The sequence below is a fragment of the Ursus maritimus genome, unplaced genomic scaffold (assembly GCF_017311325.1).
Source record: "Ursus maritimus isolate PB19 unplaced genomic scaffold, ASM1731132v1 scaffold_15, whole genome shotgun sequence".
NCBI lineage: Eukaryota > Metazoa > Chordata > Mammalia > Carnivora > Ursidae > Ursus > Ursus maritimus.
The window spans coordinates 63,452,654-63,475,155 of NW_024423897.1; the positions used below are offsets into that span (position 1 = coordinate 63,452,654).

The 22,502-nt window shown below is 46.4% G+C and overlaps 1 protein-coding gene across 1 annotated transcript in view; it reads right to left on the minus strand.

Moving 5' to 3' along the window:
- The window catches only part of PLEKHG4B (pleckstrin homology and RhoGEF domain containing G4B), an 83,453-nt gene that overhangs the window by 51,710 nt on the left and 9,241 nt on the right, over nucleotides 1–22,502 (minus strand). The window contains exon 3 of the mRNA XM_040630192.1: nucleotides 10,300–10,497. Coding sequence (XP_040486126.1) covers nucleotides 10,300–10,497 — 198 coding nt within the window. The remainder of the gene's footprint in view (nucleotides 1–10,299; nucleotides 10,498–22,502) is intronic.

Sequence of the window (22,502 nt, forward strand, 5' to 3'; positions counted from 1 at the left end):
TGCAGAAACTTTTAATCTTGATGAAGTCCCATAAATTCATTTTATCTTTTGTTTCTCTTGCCTTTGGGGATGTGTCATGAAAAAGGTTGCTTTGGCTGATGTCGTAGAGGTTGCTGCCTATGTTCTCCTCTAGAATTTTGATGGATTCCTGTCTCACATCGAGGTCTTTCATCCATTTGGAGTTTATTTTTGTGTATGGTGTGAGATAGTGGTCAAGTTTCATTCTTTTGCATGTAGCTGTCCAATTTTCCCAGCACCATTTATTGAAGAGACTTGCGACAGCTCTCATTGCTTGAGCCTGAGAAGTCCGTCCCCTCTCCTCTCTCTGTGTTCAACCCTAACTCACAGACAAAAGTCTCTGCTGGCATTTTCCCGAGGGGCCTGCAGAGTGCTGGGTGGCTGTGCACCGCATTACTGAGACCCACCCCCGCCGTCCCCTCTGTTTCCCATGCTGACTACACTGTTCTAAGGTCCTTCCTTAGATTCTGGGTGATCAGGGCTGGTCTGTTAAAGCAGGCCATCACTATGAAAGAATGGTCGTACACACTCAAAACATTTTATTTTTGTTTTTTAAATATAAAAATGCTCATTCCTTCACCATCACGCTGGTGTGGAAGGGACCCTCTGGAGGGTTGTTGGTGCTTTCCCTTGGCCCCAGCTGAGCTGTTGTGGCCCCTTTATGGTTGATCCCATGATACTAGATGGTGGTTCTCTACACTAAGCTCCCTGATTGGGTTTCTGTGTGGGTCAGTCTCTTCACGGGACTCGAATGGGCTCAGAGGCCCATCTTTGCTGACTTGGGGAGGTCTACGGTCTCCCTTGGGTTGGCCACAGCCACACCACTGTGTCTCCCAGTACCTCTGCAGGGAACGAGAATGTAAAGTCAGTAGGGGAGGAATACGGATGTAGGATTCTTCTGGATTTCCCCCAATACCCCAGCCTCTCAGTTGTCTTGCTCATACCTAATGCAACAGCACTTTTTCCTAACTGATGTTAGTTAGTCTTTGCTGAGCATTCAACTTTGTTTTCTGGATTTAATTAGCTATTCTTTTCCTAGCTTAAGGTGGAAATTTAGATAATTAATACTAGACTTTCCTCCCCAAAACTATATATTATACGTTAAGCATTGCTTTAGCTGTATGTAAAATTTTTTACATGTTTTTTACAAAACATGTTGTGTTTTCATTATGGCTCAGTTCCAGTCATTTTCCTTGTGGTTTCTTGAACCCATGGTTCTTCAGAAATGTGTTACCGAATTTCGAAATATTTTAGGAGTTCCCAGTTGCTATTCTTATTTAATTCTGATTATAATGCTGTGGTTAGAAAAAAATACTCTATTTCTGTTCTTTAAAATTTTTTAATTTTATTTTTTAACGACCTACGGCATGTTGTCCATCTTGAAAAGTGTTTCACGCGTGCTTGGAAAGAATGTATATTCTGCATTTGCTGGATGTAATGTTCTATAGATGTCAAATAGGTCAGTTAGGTGTCGTTCAGATCTTTTACATCCTTAGTGGTTCTTTTTTCTTACTAATTGGTCTCAATTGCTGACAGCAGAGCTTGAAAATCTCCATTTAGTGTTGTCATTTGTTTGGTTCAATGTACCAGGACACGCTGTTATTACGTACCCTGTTGACGAATGGAGCCTTTATCACTATGAACTGTCCTGTCCCCAGGTGCCTGTAGTGACACTTACAGTCGGAGATCTGACTTGTCTGACAATAAGATAACCACCTTTCTTGTATGTAATGGACTGTCTTCTTGCATTCGTTTCCTTTCACCCTCTGTGTGTCTTTATATTTAAAGGGCATTCCTTATAACAAGCAGTTAGGGAATCTTGCCTTTTTCCCAGTCTGAGTCTGACAATATCCGCCTTTTAGTTGGAATTTTTAGTTCATTTAACTACATTTACTACAATGACAAATATGGTTGGATTACATCTGTCATCTTTGCATGTAATCTCTATTTGCCTGTCTGTTCCTTTGTTTTTCCTTTTATTCCATCTTCTACGTTTTGGATTCCATTTATCTCCTCTACTGACTCTTTAGTTATACCTGTTTGGATTGCTTTCAGTAGTTGATGTCAAGATTACAACATGCATCTCTAACTCATCATGGTCTACTAGTCAAGTTACACTTTGATACTTAAAAACAATGGAAGGGCCTATAGTAGTATAATTCAATTAACTCCCTTCCACATTTTGTGCTTCTGTTGTCATATTTTTTAAATTTTTATTTTAATTCCAGTTAGTTAACATACGGTGTAATATTAGTTTCAGGTGTACAATTTAGTACATACAACGCCCAGTGGTCATGACAAGTGCCCTCCTTAATCCCCATCACCAATTTCACCCATCCTCCCACCCATCTCCCTTCTGGTAGCCATCAGTTAAGAATATTGTCCATAGTTAGGAATCTGTTTCTTGGTTGGTCTCTCTCTTTTTTTTCCTTTGCTCATTTGTTCTGTTTCTTAAATTCCACATGAGTGAGATCACATGGTGTTTGTCTTTGACTTATTCCGCTGAGCACTGTACTCGCTAGCTCCATTGATGTTGTTGCAAGTGGCAAGATTTCATCCTGTTTTGTTTGGGGAACAGTCCGGTGTGTGCGCGTCTATCCTACATCTTCTTCGCCATTCTTCTATCAGTGGACACTTGGGCTGCTTCCATAGTTTGGCAATTGTAAATAATGCTGCAATAAACATAGGGTACGTGTATGTCTCTGAATTAATGTTTTCATATGCTTGAGATAAACACCGAGCAGTGCAATTACTGGATCATAAAGTAGTTCCATTTTTAACTTTTTTTTTTTTTAAGATTTTATTTATTTATTCGACAGAGAGGGAGACAGCCAGCGAGAGAGGGAACACAAGCAGGGGGAGTGGGAGAGGAAGAAGCAGGCTCCTAGCGGAGGAGCCTGATGCGGGACTCGATCCCAGGACTCCGGGATCACGCCCTGAGCCGAAGGCAGACACTTAATGACTGAGCTAACCAGGCGCCCCCATTTTTAACTTTTTGAGGAACCTCCATGTTGTTTTCCGCAGTGGTGGCAGCAGTCTGCACTCCCACCAACAGTGTAAGAGGGCTCCCCTTTCTCTGCATCCTTGCCAGCACGTGTACTTGTGTTGTTGATTTTAGCCATTCTGACAGGTGTGAGGTGGGATCTCATTGTAGTTGTGATGTGTATTTCCCTGATGATGAGTGATGTTGAGCATCTTCTCATGTGTCTGTTGGCCATCTGGACGTCTCTGGAAAAATGTCTGTTTATGAATTCTGCCCATTTTAATCAGATTATTTGTTTTTGGGGGGTATTGCATTGTATAACTTCTATATATATTCTGGATATTAAGCTCTTATTGGATATATAATTTCTAAATACCTTCTCCCATTCAGTAGGCTTTTAGTTTTATTGATTGTTTCCTTTGCTGTGCAGATGCTTCTTATTTTGATGAAATCCCAATAGTTTATTTTTGCTTTTATTTCCTTTGCCTTAGGAGACATATCTGGAAAAATGTTGCTATAGCCTATGTTAGAGAGACTAATGTTTGCCCGCTTCTAGGATTTTTATGGTTTCAGGTCTCACATTTAGGGTTTGGGCCAGACAGTTTCACAGGCAAATTCTATCAAACATTTAAAGAAGAGTTATTACCTATTCTCCTCAAATTAGTCTCAAAAATAGAATAGGAAGGAAAATTCCCAAGTTCATTCTATGAGGCCAACATTACCATGATTCTAAAACCAGATACAGGCACAACAACAAAAAAAGAGAATTACGGGCCAACATCTGTGATGAACATGGATGCAAAAATCCTCAACAAAATACTAGCAAACCGAATCCAACAACACATTAAAAAAAAATCTTTCACCATGATCTAGTGGGATCTACTCCTGGGCTGCAAGGGTGGTTCGATATTTGCAAATCAATCAACATGATACATCGCATCAGTAAGACAAAGGATAAGAACCATGTGATCACTTCAGTAGATGCAGAGAAAGCATCTGACAAAGTACAGCATCCGTTCATGATAAAAACCCTCAACAAAGTAGGTTTAGAGGGAACGTACCTCAACATAATAAAGGCCATATATGAAAAACCCACAGCTATCATCAATGGTGACAAATTGGGAGCTCTCCCCCTAAGGTCAGGAACAAGACAGGGATGTCCAGTCTCACCACTGTTATTCAACAGAGTACTGGAAGTCCTAGGCACAGCAGTCAGATCACAAAAAGTAATAAATGGCACCCAAATCCATGAGGTATGAGTAAAACTTCCATTATATGCAGATGATATGACACTATATATAGAAAACCCTAAAGACTCCACCAAAAAATTAGAACTGATAAATGAACCCAGTAAGGTTGCAGGATATGAAATCAATGTTCAGAAATCTGTTGCATTTATACGCACTAACAATGAAGCAGCAGAAATGTAGAACAATTCCATTTACAATTGCACCAAAAATAATAAAATATCTAGGGATGAACTTAACGAAGGAGGTGAAAGACCTACACCCTGAAAACTATAAAACACTGATGAAAGAAACGGAAGAGGACACAAAGAAACGGAAAGACATTCCATGTTCATGGTTTGGAAGAACAGATATTGTCAAATGTCCATACTACCCAAAGCAATCTACACATTCAATGGCATCCCTACCAAAAATGTCAGCAGCATTTTTCACAGAGTTGGAACAAACAGCCCTACAGTTTGTATGGAACCACAAAAGACCCTGAATCGCCAAAGCAACCTCGAAAAAGAAAAACAAAACTGCAGGTAATAGAATTCCAGACTTCAAGTTCTATTACACAGCTGTAATAATCAGAACAGTACGGTACTGGCACAAAAACAGACACATGGATCAATGGAACAAAATAGAAAACTGGACCACTGTCTTTTACCATACACCAAAATAAACTCAAAATGGATTAAGAGACCAGCCCTGAGGTTTCTTCTGTTCGATTTCTTCTCATCTGAGCACTGGTGGTCCTTCCCTGTCAGGTGGCTCTTCCATCTGCCCTCCCTGTGATCCCAGTAACTGGCCCCAGGTGTTCTTGCTCACTTAGGAGGTCGCCGTCTCTCCATAATTCAGTTCTCTTAGATCTTTGTGTATCCACAGCTGCTGGATGGCTTTAAAGGAAGGTAGAATTGTTTTCATTTCTGTAGGGCTTTCTGGTGATTTTAGCAGGAGTAAAAGTCTCATGCACTTCTACACCTACCCAGAAATAGGGCTCGCCTGTCATGAGCCAATCCCCTTTGTTATTCTCTGACCCCTCCTCGATTTCGGAGTACATGTACAATTTCCCAAATGTAAGGGTGTTCTTGTTATTATTGACTTGTAGTTTTAGTGCACTGCGGTCTTTGGATATCAATTTTTGTATTTATTGCTACCTTATGACTAACGGTCAGCTCTGGTCAATTTCAGTGGATACACAAGTACACCAAACAAGAATGTATGTTCTCTAATATTCTCTAGTTGCATACACTCTTGAAGTAAATGTATATCCTCTAATTGCAAAAGTTGACCAGAATTTTATCAAATTTTGAAAACCATTCCGTGTGCTTGGGAAGGAGGTGCATTCTAAGATTACTGCGCATGCCCACGGGTGGACGAGAGAAATCAGGTCTTCAGACATATACCCTAAGTAATATGTGGTCTGCTTATCTGTTTGCTTTGGAGAGAGGTGAGATCTCCCATGATGACATGTTTACCCCTTGTAATTCCCTCAGCGTGTGCTCCAAACCTTTCAGGCTATGTCGTTAGGTGTTTACAGATGGTTATGCACTCCTGGTTGTCACCAGCATTATTATTCGATGACCCACTTCAGCCTTGAGGATGCATTTTGCCTTTTACTATAGTTTGCTACGAATACAGTTACACCAGTTATCTTTGGTTAGAATTTTGCTGGGTTACCATTTAACAACTTTGCTTTCATCCTGTTACTACATATGTCGTGCCTTTAACTCCCCATGCGTTTGTTTTGTTTGTTCCCTCCTCTTCTGACTTCCATTTGATTTCATTTTCTTTATTGTAATGCCCTGCCCCTGCTTCCCCCCTTCATGCAAACATCCTAGTTCTATATCTTTCTGATTACTTTTAGCTTCCCCAGACATTTTTGGAGCCAAACTGTGATGAAAGAAAGTCACAAATAAGCTGATGAGTGACTCTAAGCATTTCTTGTATCTACAAAGGGAGGGAAGAATGGTGGTTGTTGGAATCTTAGGTTAACATGACAACTTATCTTAAAATTAATATGATTAGTCATGCTCTTCGAACCACATACTTTGACAATAAGAGATGACAATAGCAGGTAAAGAAATAAAAACTGCCTTGATTTATATTAACTAAAATATGTTTATATTCATAGCTGTTGAGATAAGTCCATTTTCTCCTATGTCATACAGATGATCAAATTTTATTTTCTTTATTAAAAAGTAAAAAGCAATATTAATATGCAATTAGTAAGGATATCCCTACATTTTATTTTGTTCTTATTATGTACTTGTAAATATGGATTGATATTAAAGAGTAGTATTATTCATATGGCTTTCTCAGAAAATAAGCAATTTTATAAGTGGGAAGGGGATGACATGATTAAAATGAAAGGAAAAAGAAACTTAACAGAAGAAAGAAGGCAACACATTAGGCCAAAATAGCTTTTCGAAACACACCTTTGAAAGGTGTTCCCTGTGCTGCAGTTTACCTCTGTTTCCTATCCACACCCTTTAAATGTGCAAAAGGCACATAATCACAAAGGAAAATACCCTCTGTGTAGACTGCTTCATACAAAGAATCAAATCTAGGACATCCGTGCTCATTTCTCTACCGTGGTCCTTCTAGCTAGAAGACCTTCAAAGACGGCGCCTGGGGGGCTCAGTCAATTAAGCATCTGCCTTCGGCTCAGGTCATGACCCCAGGGTCCTGGGATCGAGCCCTGCATTGGGCTCCCTGCTCAGCGGGGAGTCTGCTTCTCCCTCTCCCACTGTAGCTCCCCCTGCTTGTGCTCTCTCTCCCTTTCTGTGTCAAATAAATAAATAAAATCTTAAAAAAAAAAAAGACATTCAAAGAATTTAATAAATCAAAGTAGTCCAGTGGTAGTTTTTTTTAAAGCCCTACTACAGTATCAATGGAGTAATAAAAGGCACCGATTAATAAAGATCTTACCTTTGTTTTGAAATTAAATACTACTTATTTTATTTAGGGAAGCTCTTTTATCTGAATCGGACAAAGACCATACAAAATCTATGAAAGGCTTAACATTGTTTCTACTCTTACCATTGCTGCATATGAGGTAAAAGAAATTATTTTTTTCCCCTGAAAGCCAAGGAGAACTCTACATACATACAAAGCAAATATTTTTTCGAATAAGATTAATTAATAAACTGCACCCCTTTTAAAGTTGCGCGTATTATAATGCGGCAGATACTACTGTTTTAGATTGCAGCTGTGATTCCAGAGCTCTGCAAGAGATGAACGTCGTCAAAACTCCAGCACTAAGCAGGGGGCCTTCCAAAGGCTCAGTATCAGAGAGGAACCCATGCTGCTGGTACCCACTGAGGCCCCTCCTGAGTCTTCTCAACTGTAGACAATGGGGCACATGCGTCTTGCAAGTGTCATTCACAATCACATGATCAAAAAACTAGCCAAACTCTGTCTCCACTTTTTGAGCTAAATTCTCCATCTCTTATAGACCCTCATCCTTGAGGGTCCTTGAGGTCCACAAAGTAGCCTGTAACGATCTTGGCATTTTTCCAAGATTGCTTCCTACGGCTCATATTAGATGGCTTTATAAATATGAATAGGGCTTCAGTTTGTGGGTTCGAGCCACTTGAATACCCTGAGGCTCTAAGTCCACGACATAGATCTTTCCTTCATTAAGGACTGTTTGAACAGCATCCACATTGGTACCACGCAGGTGACCTCCGTACTCAACAATTTGAGCATCCTGTGACTATACGCGAGGATTTCAAATGTTTCCTTTGACACATAGTGATACTCATGTCCACTGCATTTCATAACTCTTTCTGGAACAAGTAGTATGTGGCACAGCACTTTGGAAACGGTTAGGATTAAGTTCTACAAATTGTCTTCTCAGTTGATTTACTCCAACGCCAGAAGGTCTCACGAGCGGTGCCACTGGTACCTGACCACTCCTCGTGTGGGATGCCCAGCATGCTGACGCAGCTGCTGGCACTGCACACCCTGGCACATGGCTCAAGATTTTACTTTGTAAGATCAAGCCACGAATCTTTCCAGCAGCTCACTGCAACATACCTACAACTTGGCTGTCATTAGTTTTAAGACTGCCTTGAAAATAACCTACAAAAAAGATATCCCAAGACCTTTTTCCTCCAAATTGATCTATGGCTTTAAAGCAATCTTAATCAAAACTCCTAGGATGCTTTGTATAAGTTAACTGATCCTCAATTTTATATAGATATGCAAAGAAATTGGAATAACTACACAATTTTGAAAAAGAAGAACAAAACTGGAGGCCTCACACCAGCTGATTTCAGGACTCACCATAAAGGCTCAGTAATCAAAACCATGGTACTGGAGGAAAGAGAGACCCATAGATCAACGGAACAGAGCAGAGTCGAGGAACAGATTCACACTTGTACTGACAATTCCTTTTCAACAAAGTTGCCTGGGTGAGTCTCAATGGAGAAAAGATGGCCTTTTCAACAAATGGTGCTGGGGCAGGTGGATAGACATACGCAAAGACAAACAAATCTGATGCTTACCTCACACCATATACAAAAATTAATTCGAAATGGATCTTAGGTCTAAAAGTAAAGTCCTTAGGACACGGAAAACAAAATAAAAAAATAGAGAACTTCATCAAAATTAAGCACTTTGACTCTTCCTAAAACAATATTAAGGAAATGAAAAGGTAAGCCACAGATTGGGAGAAAATATTTGCAAACCATATATATGATAAAGAACTTTTATCCAAAATATATAATGAACTCTTAGAACTCAATAAGAAGGCATCGCAGAAATCTGTCAGTGAGTGCCCTCCTTAAATTTTACACCATGTGCCTTACCTGCCTTACTCCAGTCCTGGCTGGCCTTTACAGACAAAAATTTGCTTTTGTAGGCTTATATATTTGGAATTATCTGATCAGATATTTTTTAAAAAATCGAGTTATTTTAATGAAAAAAAAAAAGGAAAATGATAATCCAATTTTTAAGAATGGATAAAAGATTAGAACTGATACATCACAAGGAGGGTATCTGAAAGGCAAATAAGTCCAGGAAAAGACACTTCACACCTGTGGTTATTACGGAGCTGCACACTAATACCCAACATTACAGGTGACATTACATGTGACAGCACTGCACATGGAACAGAATGGCTAGAATGAAGAAGGCAGCTAATAGCAGGTGTTGGTGAGGAAGCCAGGCAACCAGGGGTCTCCAAGGGGCTGATGGGAGTGCATGATGGTGCAGCCACTTGGAAAAGAGTTTGGAAGTGGCCCAGCGATCACACTTCTAGCTATTCTAGCTTTTTACCCAAGAAAACGAGCCCATACAGACTCTTGCATGCAAATGCTTATAGCAATTTTATACATAACATTCTAAAACTAGAAGCAACCCAAATGTCTATCAATCCATGAAAAATGAACACATTGTGGTATATTCCATACAATGCAATCCCACTCAGGAAAAAAAAAATTGCCAGAAACAAACTGAACACCTAAGAAATTTATTATGCTGGTTTTAAAGACTCTGGTGAAAGTTCACTGGGAGAACCAGAATGGATACCTGTGGACAGAGTGGGCTGGACTCCTGGGAGGCCTGAGAAGCCTGTTTCTGGAACACAGAGCCTTATTTCACTCATCATTTGGGACTAGGGAAAAAAGGAGCCAGAAGCCAGAGGACAAGAGCTGAGCCAGTCCCCTGATGGACCCCAAAACTGGAGTGGAGCAGAAAGATCTCTCCACTTCTGTGATTAAATTCTAAGAAAAACGGCTGAGGTTAATCACACAGCTTCCTTTCAGAAAGAAAACAACAAACCCTCACTTGAATTATTTCTGCTTTAATTACTGGTTTAATTTCATGTTCTCCTTTGCCTCCATCACTGTGTATTTCCCTGGACCTAGAATTCCATGTGCTCAGCTTAAATATCTTCCAGGTACCAAGTAACACTGCCTGTCTTCCCTACAGTCAAGGGCAGGAAGGGGTTACCTGCCTGGGAGGGTCTCACAGGCTTCCTTCTGCAGGGAACTTCATCACACAGGCTCTGTCCCGAGAGGAGGGTCCCACACAGGTTTTGGCCCCTGCGGGGCACATACTCACACAGGCTTCCTGCTGCAGGTGCTGTAGGGCCCTCTTGGCTGGAATGAGGAAGTCAGTGAGGCAGCGCAGCCCATCCCCACCATGGAGTCTCTCTGCCACGCTGAACAGCTGCCAGAGCACCGTGGCTGCCGTGGCCTCAAAAGGTGGGTAGAGGGCAGACAGTGTGTTCTGGATATACGTGTCAAGGGATTCCAGATCCTGAAATGCAAGAGAGGATCAGGTAATTTAAGACATCAGTTAAGACAGGTGCAGAGGACACTTTCTGCAGGCTGGCTATGTAAGAGTCCACTTTTCGGGCTCTGTCTTACATCTGGGTACTTGAGTTGTCTTTGTGGAATAGGAAGGTACCGGCAAATCCTCAGCATAGTGGGGGATTCCTCTTGGCGCCATCTCCTGGTCCTTCACACGTCACACAACAGAAGCATACTGAGGAAGTGCCCATGGCTGCATTAGGTAGATCTGACCCCTATGCCTATAAGGGGAACCCTAAATAACACTTTGTAAGTGAGGTTGTTGCTGCTGTCACATGAGGCACAACCAAGTTCCACCCCATCCAATTCTGAAATGTGCACCTGAAATGCTTTATTTGGGGATTATCTGTGGAGCATGTGGAATTTCTCAGGGGGCCTTCCCCTTCCCTGGTCCCCCCTCCCTGGCACTCCTGGGTCTGTAGGGAATGGGGGAGGCCCCTGTGTCAAGGACAGAGCTGGTCCGCACGTAACTTAATACTCAGAAAACTTCACCCACAGCAAATACATTTTAATTGTATCGATAATTTTTTAAATATTTAAACAAAAACCATTAGGGCATCCTTTATCAAAACCACAGAATTGTACCCATTTGGTCATTCTGAAAACAGTATCCTTGATACCTGATTTACTCTTCATGTTTTCATGCAACAAAATTTTACGTAAAGACAGAATGCTTTTAGTTTAAAAGATGCTTAATGTTATTTTTAGATGTAACATTTCCTGAGGAAATACCACTGGGTTCATTTGTTTGCGGAAAAAAAATGCAAGGAAGGCTACAATAACAGTTAAAAGTCAAAGAGGTTAAAATTGTGAAATCGATTCTTAAAGGGACATCTGAGATTCCTTTGAACAGTTCATGATACAGATAATTTCCTAAAGAAATTGAAAATAAAACAGTGAATCCCCTGGGACTGAAGTGGATAAGGACTCAGGCCATCTGTCCTGACGGAGGGGCCTGGCCGCGCAGCGACCGGAGAGGTGCGTGCTGCGGTGAGTTCACCAGCGGAAGCTCCCACCGCTGCGTCAGTGTGGTGAGGCATGGGTTAGATACCCTCCGGACCTCTCATACCCACAAAGACTTCCCATGTTTGTCTGCTCCCCTCCTTCCATATGCCTGCGTCTCCCCGCCAGACAGGGCCACTCACTAAGAATTATCTAAATACTGATTTGTCTAGAAAATGCCAATGTGGTCTGATGTCTAAAAACTCAAATCACAACTGAGCCACCAGTGAACATCCAGTCCATGAGAAGAACAGTGGTGTGGAGCCAGGGGAAGAATCATGCTCCAAATAGGATGAAATAGGGTGTTCCTCCAAGAGATCTGAAGCAAAGACTTAATTTTGATACAAGGAACTGGCAAAAGTGGAAGGGCATGTCTTTAATGACCTACTTCAGAAGAAGTGAAAGGCAGACTGTGGGTCCTCCCCGGGAGAGATGTCCTCCTGCTGTACAGATACCCAAGTCCAGACGGACTCTTCCTCCAGACCCACAGCTGGGTCCTGATCCTCACGTCCAGCTATCCTCCTGCTGTACAGATACCCAAGTCCAGACGGACTCCTCCTCCAGACCCACAGCTGGGTCCTGATCCTCACGTCCAGCTATCCTCCTGCTGTACAGATACCCAAGTCCAGACGGACTCCTCCTCCAGACCCACAGCTGGGTCCTGATTCTCATGTCCAGCTGTGGTCAGCAGCCTCCCAGACGGTCTCCTGGCCTCCATCTCATGCATTCATCTTCTGAAAACTGCCCAATGTGAGGAAGAGACAGGTAATACCTGCTGAGATCTCTGGAATCTCACAGCTTCCCTGGCCCCTTCTCTGCCCTTTGATTCCTATTGTGACTGAGTGAGGCTCCAACTCTTCGCCTGAAGGGCATCCCTCCACCAGCTCCTACTCCCTTGGCACCATCCCCACCCAGATCCTGGTCCAGGCAAGAGCTGCCCAGGGGAAGCTGTCTGCATGCCCAGAGGCCACTTCCCAGGTCAAGTTGAGGGAGCCTTGGGCAAGCCAGAGGGAACATATTCTTTAGCCTCTTCTTTTTTTTTTTTTCATAAAGATTTTATTTATTTATTTGACAGAGATAGAGACAGCCAGCGAGAGAGGGAACACAAGCAGGGGGAGTGGGAGAGGAAGAAACAGGCTCATAGCGGAGGAGCCTGATGTGGGGCTCGATCCCGTAACGCCAGGATCACGCCCTGAGCCGAAGGCAGACGCTTTAACCGCTGTGCCACCCAGGCGCCCCTCTTTAGCCTCTTCTATGGTAATGTGCCCTAAGTAACTGTCTGCACAGCCCCTTCCTGGCTGTCACCCCTTCTCTGGGCACTTCATGACCAGGAACAGCAGAGCATGATGCTGCACTCAGGGCCACTGCCTCACGAGCTCCCCAATCATTCTGCAGATGGTGCCCATTCTTGCTTTTGGGAAAAGAGGGTCTGACGAATAAGCAGACTGCAGGACCAGGGGTGGGCATAGCCTGAAGGGCCATCCCAGGCTCAGCACTGTGGCATACGCACGGTACAGGCCAACCATTCCCACTTGCACACAACTCTAACAATTTAGTTCTTTCAAAAGACACAAATTATATTAGGAGGAGGCAGATATATACGACCCTGAGAGCAGAGAGGCAGAATTATCACATTACAACAAAATCAAGTTACCTGAATATATTCAATTCGGCTTAAGAAAACAGGTAAGAACATAGTATATTTTAGAAAGATTTCCATAAGAAAGCCTTAAAAAGAGAACACTAACATTTTCTTTCCTGATGTTTCCTAAGTTGAACGTGTATGTGTTACAGCTTGTGTATGTGAAGGAAAAGGTGTGTGCAGAGCTGGGTGTGTGTGAGAGGGAAAGTATACATGTGAGGGAAAGTGTGTGTGAGACAGAAAGTGTGAGGGAAAGTGTAAGGGAAAGTGTGTGTGAGGGAAAGTGCATATGAGAGAAAAGTGTGTGTGAAGGAAAGTGTGTGTGAGGGAAAGTGTGTGTGTGAGAGAAACTATGTGTGAGGGAAAGTGTATATGAGAGAAACGTGTGTGTGAAGGAAAGTGTGTGTGAGGGAAAGTGTGTGTGTGAGGGAAAGTATACATGTGAGGGAAAGTGTGTGTGAGACAGAAAGTGTGAGGGAAAGTGTAAGGGAAAGTGTGTGTGAGGGAAAGTGCATATGAGAGAAAAGTGTGTGTGAAGGAAAGTGTGTGTCAGGGAAAGTATGTGTGTGAGGGAAAGTGTGTGTGTGAGAGAAACTATGTGTGAGGGAAAGTGTCTGTGAGAAGGACAGTGTGTGTGTGCCAGAGAACGTGTGTGTGAGGGAAAGTGTCTGTGTGAAGTGTGTATGTGAGGGAAAATGTGTGTTGAATGCCAGTGTGTGAAGGCATCTGAAGCTGTGTGCTAGGGGGTAGATTGGTGGTGAGCCAAGAGAAATATTAGAGGCAAATCCTTAAAATAGTTCCTTGGCCTTTGGTTGCCCAGGAAGAGAAGGGAGTAGCCGCAGCGTCAGGGAGAATATCTGTGCGGGCACCTCTGGCCCATTCAGCCTGGGCCTGCTCTCTGTAAGGTGTGACTCACCCTTCACCAAATCTGGCATACCATCAGATGTGTAGAAATAGGAGGGAAGAGAGCACACAGAGGCAGATGTCATTACTTGCTGATGGTTAAGGACTGATTTATTCTCTTATGTAATTCAGCATGCCCGTGTCAGCCAAAGGCACACACACATGGATTTGGGCTGACTTCAAAACTGGGACCTTCACCTGTCTACTTGTTCCTGAATCTTACCGTGGCTTAGAATGCAATTCTCTGCACATGTATGTTAGTGGATTGGTGAAATAGTACTCGTACAAAGCACTTAATTACCATTTTGCTGAACTGTGAATCAGTGTGTCGTTATTTGGCCAATTGTAAGACTGCCTTTGAATTTTAACAACAGAAAATTTTTACGTCTGGAGAAACATTTTAGGGATCTACTCTCCAGTGAAGGATTTATTTTCCCAATTAACTTTAGGTTAAACTTTATTGAAAGAAGGGTGAATTTTAAAGGCTAGAACCTTGTCTCTCACAATGCCTGTACCCTCCATGAGTAAGCACGTTCCTCCTGGCACCTAGCCCACAGGAGATGACCCAGCCTCAGCGCAGGGGCCCTCCCTGCAACCCTCCAGGCCTCACACATGCTGGAGATGAGAAGATAGAGGCTAGGGGTCCACAGGCCCTTCTGTGCCCATCCTATGGGGGGCCGGTCTCAGGGATACCAGAAGGACACCTGAATGCTTGGTTCTGAAACACATATCAGCTGGAAACAGCCTGCTTCTTCCTCCCAGGAAACGGGTAACATGCTAAATGTCAAAGCAAAGGTAATTTCTTCTCGTTTCAATGAAAGTGCTGAGCTAAAGGAGACCAGCTGATGAATAGGACAAGGAAACAGCAGGGGTGCCCCGTCCAGGGCCCAGCAGGCTGGAGGGACTGGGCCGAGGCTGGCCTGGCAAAGACTGACCATCAATGCTCACATTTTAACTCAAGTACGACATCCCTAAAGACGACGGAAGGCAGAGCTACAGAGCTGTTGGAGCAACTGCTGGCAGGGTGGGTGGGCCTGGATATCAGGACCCTTTTACCCACCCGGAAGGTCCAGGGGCTTACTGCAGGTACCACCCCTGCCTCCTAGGGAAGGACTCCCCAAGACGAGAGACTGCTAGATAGCTGGATGCCCGAGCAGGCAGTGGACAACCTGGGCTCCGAGACCCTCACCCCACCCTCCTTGCATAGTCGTGGGCTGGTGGCTGACCCCCTCGTGTCCCAACGGGGATAGAAAGTGCTGGAACGTCAAAGGCTTCAGCACGGCCACAGCAGAGACAGCTTCCCTGCAACTACCCCAATAATCACAGGAGCCCACTGCCCAGTCTCGTGGGTGATCCTGCTGCACTTGGACCCCTGCACCCTGGGGACGTTGGGGCATGTGTAGGAGGACAAGACTGCAGAGTACTTGGGATGATGTCTTGGTTGGGGTAGGAGAAGACTGAGCAGCTGTGCTTAGGCAGCGCCGTCCTCTCTGCCCACCGTTAGCCAGGCTGGGGGCTTCTCAGGGACCCAGTCACACCGTCTCATTCTGAAAATCGACAGGGCACTGACGCCGGTCCAAAGAGAACAAGGGCTGTGGACATCATCTGGGTGGCAAGGCTGGAGTGGCTGGATGCAGTGGGGGCTGTGGTCTCCAAGACCCCTCATCTGGTCTGGGAGCTCACCTCATCCTGCAGCCCCATGCCCAGCTCCCAGTGATACCCCAGATGCTGCAGCCTGGGACGGGACCCCACAGAGTGGGGGACACAGGGGTGCCCCCCCCACCCAGGTACTTCCACCCAGAATGTCAGGGTGGCCTTTATACTTACCACTGTGGCCTCTGCCAGATTTTATAAACGGAAGTCAGGATGTACAAGTGGCAGCAGGTACCCACTGTGAGACACCGGAGCTGTCCCTACGGCCTCTCCACACAGGGGGCCTGGGACAGGAGGGGCACCCATGTCAGGCCTATCCCTGCTCCACTTTCCATCAATAGCTACTTTCTCAGCCTTGTGGGGGCCGGGTGTGAAACCCACACTCCCCAGGAGGCTTGCTCTCAGCAACCGACCTGGTTACAGCCACTCAGGCCCTGTTTATAAGGGCCTCCTTCCCGAAGGGTGCCGATGGCTATCTCTGGTTTCCTGTGTGCACAGACCCAGGAACCACCTTTGAATCAAAGAAATCCTGTCCAGAAAGCCTAGCCCCCTCATCCAGCCTGTCTACACCTGGTCTGTGTATACCTCCATATGGGCCAGCATCTCCAGCTAACCCTCTGCCTGGCCCCACTGGTGACCCTGGCCACCACTTCTGGGTCCTTCCTGAGCCCAGGCTATGTCTGCCACCTGAGGGCTGGGGCTTCTCTCCTGGACCAGAGCTCCCCAGGCTCTGATCCCTGGGCCATTGCAGCTCACCTCACACCTTCCACGGACACGCCTTGGCCTTCCTAACCCAGGCGAGCCTTCTTTCTCAAGCTTAGAACTGCACACGTAGCACGTAGTTGCCCTCTGGTTGTGTGTCTCCAAAACTGGGGTCTGCCTCTGGCCTGTGCACCATGTGGTCTCCCCAGTACATTCACGGAGTTGAGTTACATCACGAAATGTCTACAGGATCTTTAGAAGAGAGGCAGGGAAATGTTCAGCACAAATACATTTGGGCTCTAAAATCATGCTTCATTTATGGGGAAAAGACCCTCCTGAGGAACACTTGTTCTCCATGATGCTGGGCAGAGGAAACACCTGCCTGCATCCCAGAAGGTACTGAGTTGACATAAAACAGAGCAACCCTTCTATGATGGGCTGTCGTTCTTGGAATCCTGGCCTCCCTGGGGAGGATGGCACGTCCCTGTCCATTGGCATGAGGCATGGCCACGTGACAAAGAAATATGGTGGCAGTGGCCGATACGGGTTCTGACAGAGGCTTTCTGAGGCAGCATGTGCCCCAACACACTACCTTTCCCTCTGCCGCGAGTTGGGTAACAACCCAGAGAAGCTGTTCCACGAGCCCGGACCCCAGAGTAAAACTGACATGATGACCACGACGGGCATGGGGCACGAGCGGGTCATCACTGTGCTGACCACTGAGATGTGGGGGGTCGTTGGTGATGCAGCATAATGTGCACATCCTGACTGACACCCCCCAGGGCCTGGTAAATGGATCCAGGGGACACCCCAACTCAGGGTCTTTGTCCCCCCCGCCCACGGCAGCCACAGCACACACCTTGGCGTGGGTTACCGCCTCTATCCAGGGGCCCTCCCGGACGGGTGTCCTGTAATGCCCGGAGGGCCTGAGCTGCCTGCAGGCAGGTTGTGCACCCTGAGCAGGAGCTGGTTCTCAGGTGCCTCCCAGGGACACCAAGCCCCCCAGGGTGGGGATGGAGCAGAACCTTGGGGCTCCATCTCCGTGGCTCCGTGGCTCCCGGGTGCATTTGGTATATCTTAATCTCAGCTGTATCTCCAGGAGTGTTCCAGGCTGTTCCAAACACACCCTGAAAATGTTTTCTTTGAAGTTACACACAAGTTACCAACAAAACATGAAACACATGGTCGTCTGACCTCAGCAATTCTAAAGCTGGTGTTCGCATCACAGTGGATTGTGGGCGCTGAGCATTATTGACGATGGAAATCCCTTCACAGCACTCACTACCCCGCATAGTGACAGTCTCTGCTGGCAGGCATGTTGGGACGGCTCTCCTCTGTAGTTCTGTGCTCAGAACGCCGCTGGGATGGCTGCCAGGACAGCTTCACTCAAGTTATGAGTGGATTGAAGCTGCAATGCCACCTTCTTTCTCTTCCTCCCCCTCAGACGCCCGATCCACCTGGAGCGAGAACTTCCCAGGTGGCTTACGCTTCACCAACATCTTTTTAAAACTGACTTTATGTTCTTCCAGCTCGTCCCAGCTTCCCAGACTAACTTAGTGTGTGTCAGAACTGGCGGACATGGAACTGGCAGGTGCCGTCGGTGAAAGGCTGTTCTGAAGGAAGATCCCAGACCCTCCCTCCCACCCCTGAACACAGAGCCACCGGCAGGGGCAGATGGGCATGCCTCCGGGTCCCTGCCCGCGTCAGAGGTGGGCCAGACCTGTGCTTCCTGCTTACGCTCTGCTCTGGGCCACCACTTCCTCGACCGTTACATGGGAGGAGTTCTCAGGTGACAGTGAGGATTAAGGGCAGGGACCTCAGGAGAGGATCTGGCCCGTGGCAGGTGTGTGTCCAATAGGGCCTGCCAGGGGCTCTCCTCCTGAGGCTGAGCCACAGGCAGCCTCACCTGCCCTGTCGAATCATGCCTTCTGCCCTCCGGCTGGAATGTCCCCAGCTCAGAAGGTAGAGTCTTTTTTTCAACATGATCTCTTTTCTGCTCCAGGAGGATCTCATTCTCCCCTTTTAATCTTGTTGTGAGGCACCCGCTTTCCATCTAGGGCTTGATATTAAACAATCACAAGTAAATCAATCCTCCCCAGGGCTTCAGAGACAAAAGGAGTATCAGAGGGCCTTCCTGAGGTGAGGAAACCGAGTTAGCTGCCGGATCACGGAGGTGTCATGGCCCCCGGCTGCTGCGGCTGAATGGGGCTGGACCGTTTCTCCTTGGACCCACTTGTACGGACTTGCCGCTGAGCCAGGGCACAGGAGTGCTGTGCACCTTGGCTCCCAGGCAGCCAGCAGGGCTGCCTGCTCTGTGGCCACCAAACCTCCACGCTGTGAAGCCACAACAACCACAGTGGTGGTAAAGGAGATGGCACTTCACAGTGTACGCCACGTTTGCACGTGTGACTCCTACGACCAGCATAACCACCCGGTCCTGAAGGTCCACGTTCATTATGCACTTACATCACTAGCCGTTCTGTCCAAACTATGGAGGCCTGATGTCGGAATCTGCCTTGAACTGATGGGGTTTTATCTTCTGGAGAATCTCTCTCCACCAGACACACTCAGAATCTTCCACTGGGTGTTCTTTGGAAAAGCTGCCTCTTCGGCCTCTAAGCACCAGTAGGAGCACCCAGGATTTCACCTGGAGGTGTGGGGGCACCCTGGTGTCACCCCAGCTCCTCTGTCCCTGCTGGTCTCTGCAATACTTAGGGGTCAGCAAACCACGACCCCATGGTTGGAAAAAATACAAAAGAAGAACACTAGTTCAGACATGTGGAAATTATACGAAATTCACATTTCAGTGCCCATAAAGTTTCAGTGGAACACAGCCACCCTTGTTCTATGTATTGCCTGTGGCTGCTTTTGTGCCACAAAGGCAGAGCTGAGTATCGGACTGAGACCATACAGTCCTTCAAAGCCTCTAGGATTACTGTCTGGCCCTTCAAGAAATTCTGCTGACTTTCCTTCCTTTCCTACCCTCAAGGAAGGAAGTCCTGCAAGGCAGCCAAGGGGCATGAGTGGGTGGACGAAGGGGCAGCCCCCACCCTCCTTCCCTGAGTTGCATGGACCCTGGCTCCAGCACAGCCACATTTCTGGGCGAGGGTGCCAGAGGAGTGGAGGCTTTGTGGATACCACCATTTTCTGATTCATCACTCAAGTTCCAACTAATTGTCAGTGGCTTTTTCAGGAACATCTTTATTCCATGTGCGCTTTGAGGCCTGCAGTCAAAGGTCTTAGCCTGCCACGGAGGGTGGAACCCAGAGCCTCTGTCTTTAGGGGGGTTATTAATTTCTACTCATGGTCAAGAGCTTGGAATATGTCGAAAAGCAGTCATTTTAAGTTCTCATTAACCTTTTTTGCATTTAATAGCCTAATATACAACCAGGGAACTCTCTAACTTGGGAGCTGTGCACTTCTTGGAATGCACCTCTCACTCTGGCATCTGTTAGGTGGTTATGGGGGTACACAGGAAGCTCAACACGGCGCTTGCCGTAGGTCACGAGTTCACTCGGTCATTGCCAAGGCAGAAGCAGCTGCAAACACAAGGTCCCAGACCAAGGCTTGCCCTTGGTCAGGAGCCCATCACGCCAGCAGGAACCAAGGAGTGACCCCAGCTCTGCTGCTCGCCTGCTGATCCCACAGTAATTGCTCAAGCAGACACAGTCCTCCCCTCAGCATAGAGGGGAAGCAACCCTCCCAGAGAAGCAGAAGGAAGGATGGGCAGGAGGGAGGCAAGGCTCCAGGAAGGGGTGCAGGGGCCCATGTGCAGGTGCTGGTGAAGAGGCGGTGAGCTGCGTCCTGGGGCCCATAGCGAGAGCAGGGTCAGGGGGACAGCACCTCTCAATGTCAGCCGGGATCTACATTGCCTGTGGTGCATCACAAAGCCCCCCAGATTTCTGCACCTCTGGTTTCTTCATTTGTAGAACAGGAATCTAATTCAGCAGTTATTCCACAGGGTGAGAGCACAGAACTAGAAAGCTTTTTATTTAATAGAAACTGACAACAAACTTTTGGCTTTTGAGACATTTTGGCTGAATTTAGCTCTCTGAAAGCACTTGATTAAAAGTATGTAAGAGTGACGTTGACCTCAGTCAGTGCAAATTGGTTTCCTCATGCTGAAATGTGACTTCAGGTGGAAGAAAGCGTTTGTTCACTCTACACCGTGGCAAGACCAGAAAAATTATGCCAACCTGAAAACCTCCAGCCGTCCTAATTACACCAAACCTGACCTTTCTGCAGGGAGTTCGGCGTTGAGCCCCAGTCCACAGCAGAGCATGAGTGAGCCACAAGGCCATGCAGACAGGCCTGAGCCCTACTTGCAGTTCTTTAGGGGAATGTGATAATAGCCATTTTTGCCTCTTAATTTATTTGGAAAACCCTTTGGCAGGAAAGAAAAGTGCTCCTGAAATGTGTCTGCTCAACTAGACGTGTGGCTCTTCATGTATAAAGATAAAAACTTACCTCTTCCCTCTAAGTTTTGTGTTGTCTTTTTTTTGTTTGTTTGTTCACATCACTGTGAAATTCAGCCAAACTAGCCACCCGCAAAACCACAGTTAAGTTCCCTTTTGTCTGAGTCCAGCTGCTTTGCCGGCCTCTTCCGGCAGCACACCTGGCCTCCCCTCACCTTTCTCACGCATGTGTCCAACAGACAAACAACTAATACTCTTAAGGGAGGACTGAAACGAGTTTTTCTGAGTTGTAGATCTGACAGCTGACCGCACATGTGTCACCAAAGACATGTGTTCTTTATACTTTCAGATACATTGCAACACAAAGAAAGGAGAAGCAGTCACAAACATGCTAGTTGGGAGTGTCACATTGTGTATTTGCACCAGTGGTTGAGAAATGCTACCCTAACATCTCTCCAAAGCATGCTGCGAGCAGGTGCCCAGCCACAGGTGTGATGACAGTCAGGAATCAGCCTAACCGGGCTCCTCAAAACAGGAGCACAGGTATCCTAGAAAAGTCCCCCTCAGACGGTCAGTGCTTCTCAGCCTCATGGTGGCTTGAAGGTAGCTGTAACCCAGATGCTCATCTGACTTTAACCATGAAGGTGAGAGGGCTCCAATATGGTGCTAATGGAAAACCTCGGATATACTTTTAAGTTACAAGTGATTCCTGTACTTTTCCTGAAGGACTTTGTGATTTAAACAATCTTTAGTCTGAATGGGATGGGTGCTGATGGCCAACACTGGGCTGAGGTTGTTGGGGGATTGGTGCTGGGTCTAGGCTGAAGCACCTTTGTCTTTCCCAGAAGGAGGCTGGAGTGCAGTCTTCAAGTTTGCAGCAGTTCTGGCTAGGAAGGCTCTATAGGGACGTCTGATGAGGCTGTGCTGGAGTGCAGGAAGGTAGATGGAACTGGCAGTTTGGTAAGCACAATTTAAGGTATTTTAGGGGAAAACGCAAACTCTGTGTACATGATAAGAACAACAAAAAGTTATTCTAATGAGAAACCTGTGACAAATGCGTTTGGAGTGCCAAATCGTGCTTTTCACGGTCTCCCTGTCTCAGGAAGTCACAGCTGAGCGGGTCCACAAAGCACAGTGGCCCCAGGCAAAGGAAGGCCCAGCATGTATGGCTATACATGATGTCAGCAGGTCCCTGAAGTTCCCAACATGGGCCCAAGAGAGTGGCAGAGAAAGGCGCACTAGACAAGACAGTTGTGGATCTTGGGTCTAAGGATGAGGCTGGAGCCTAGAGCCCAAAACCACACTCAGAATGGGCCCAGCAGGTGGCTTACTGACTCTTGGGAATCCAGAATGGAGGGAGCCCTTGGAGCACAAAAGACAAACGCAGAACAGAGGGAAGGAGGTGCTGGTGCACATTGGGAATCCACTGACAAGAGCCGTGACTCCCTGTGGTGGCCCAGCTCAGTGCACAGGAGCCTGGACCTGGCAAGGCCCTAACAAGTGGGCTCGTGCATGGGGACAGGGTGCATCCATAGCTGCTGTGTGGGCACCGGTGGGCTCCACAGGGCAGTGGCTTGCTGGGGGCTGTGTAGTCAGCATGTCTGCACAGTCTGGCTCGAGAGCACTCACAGCAGG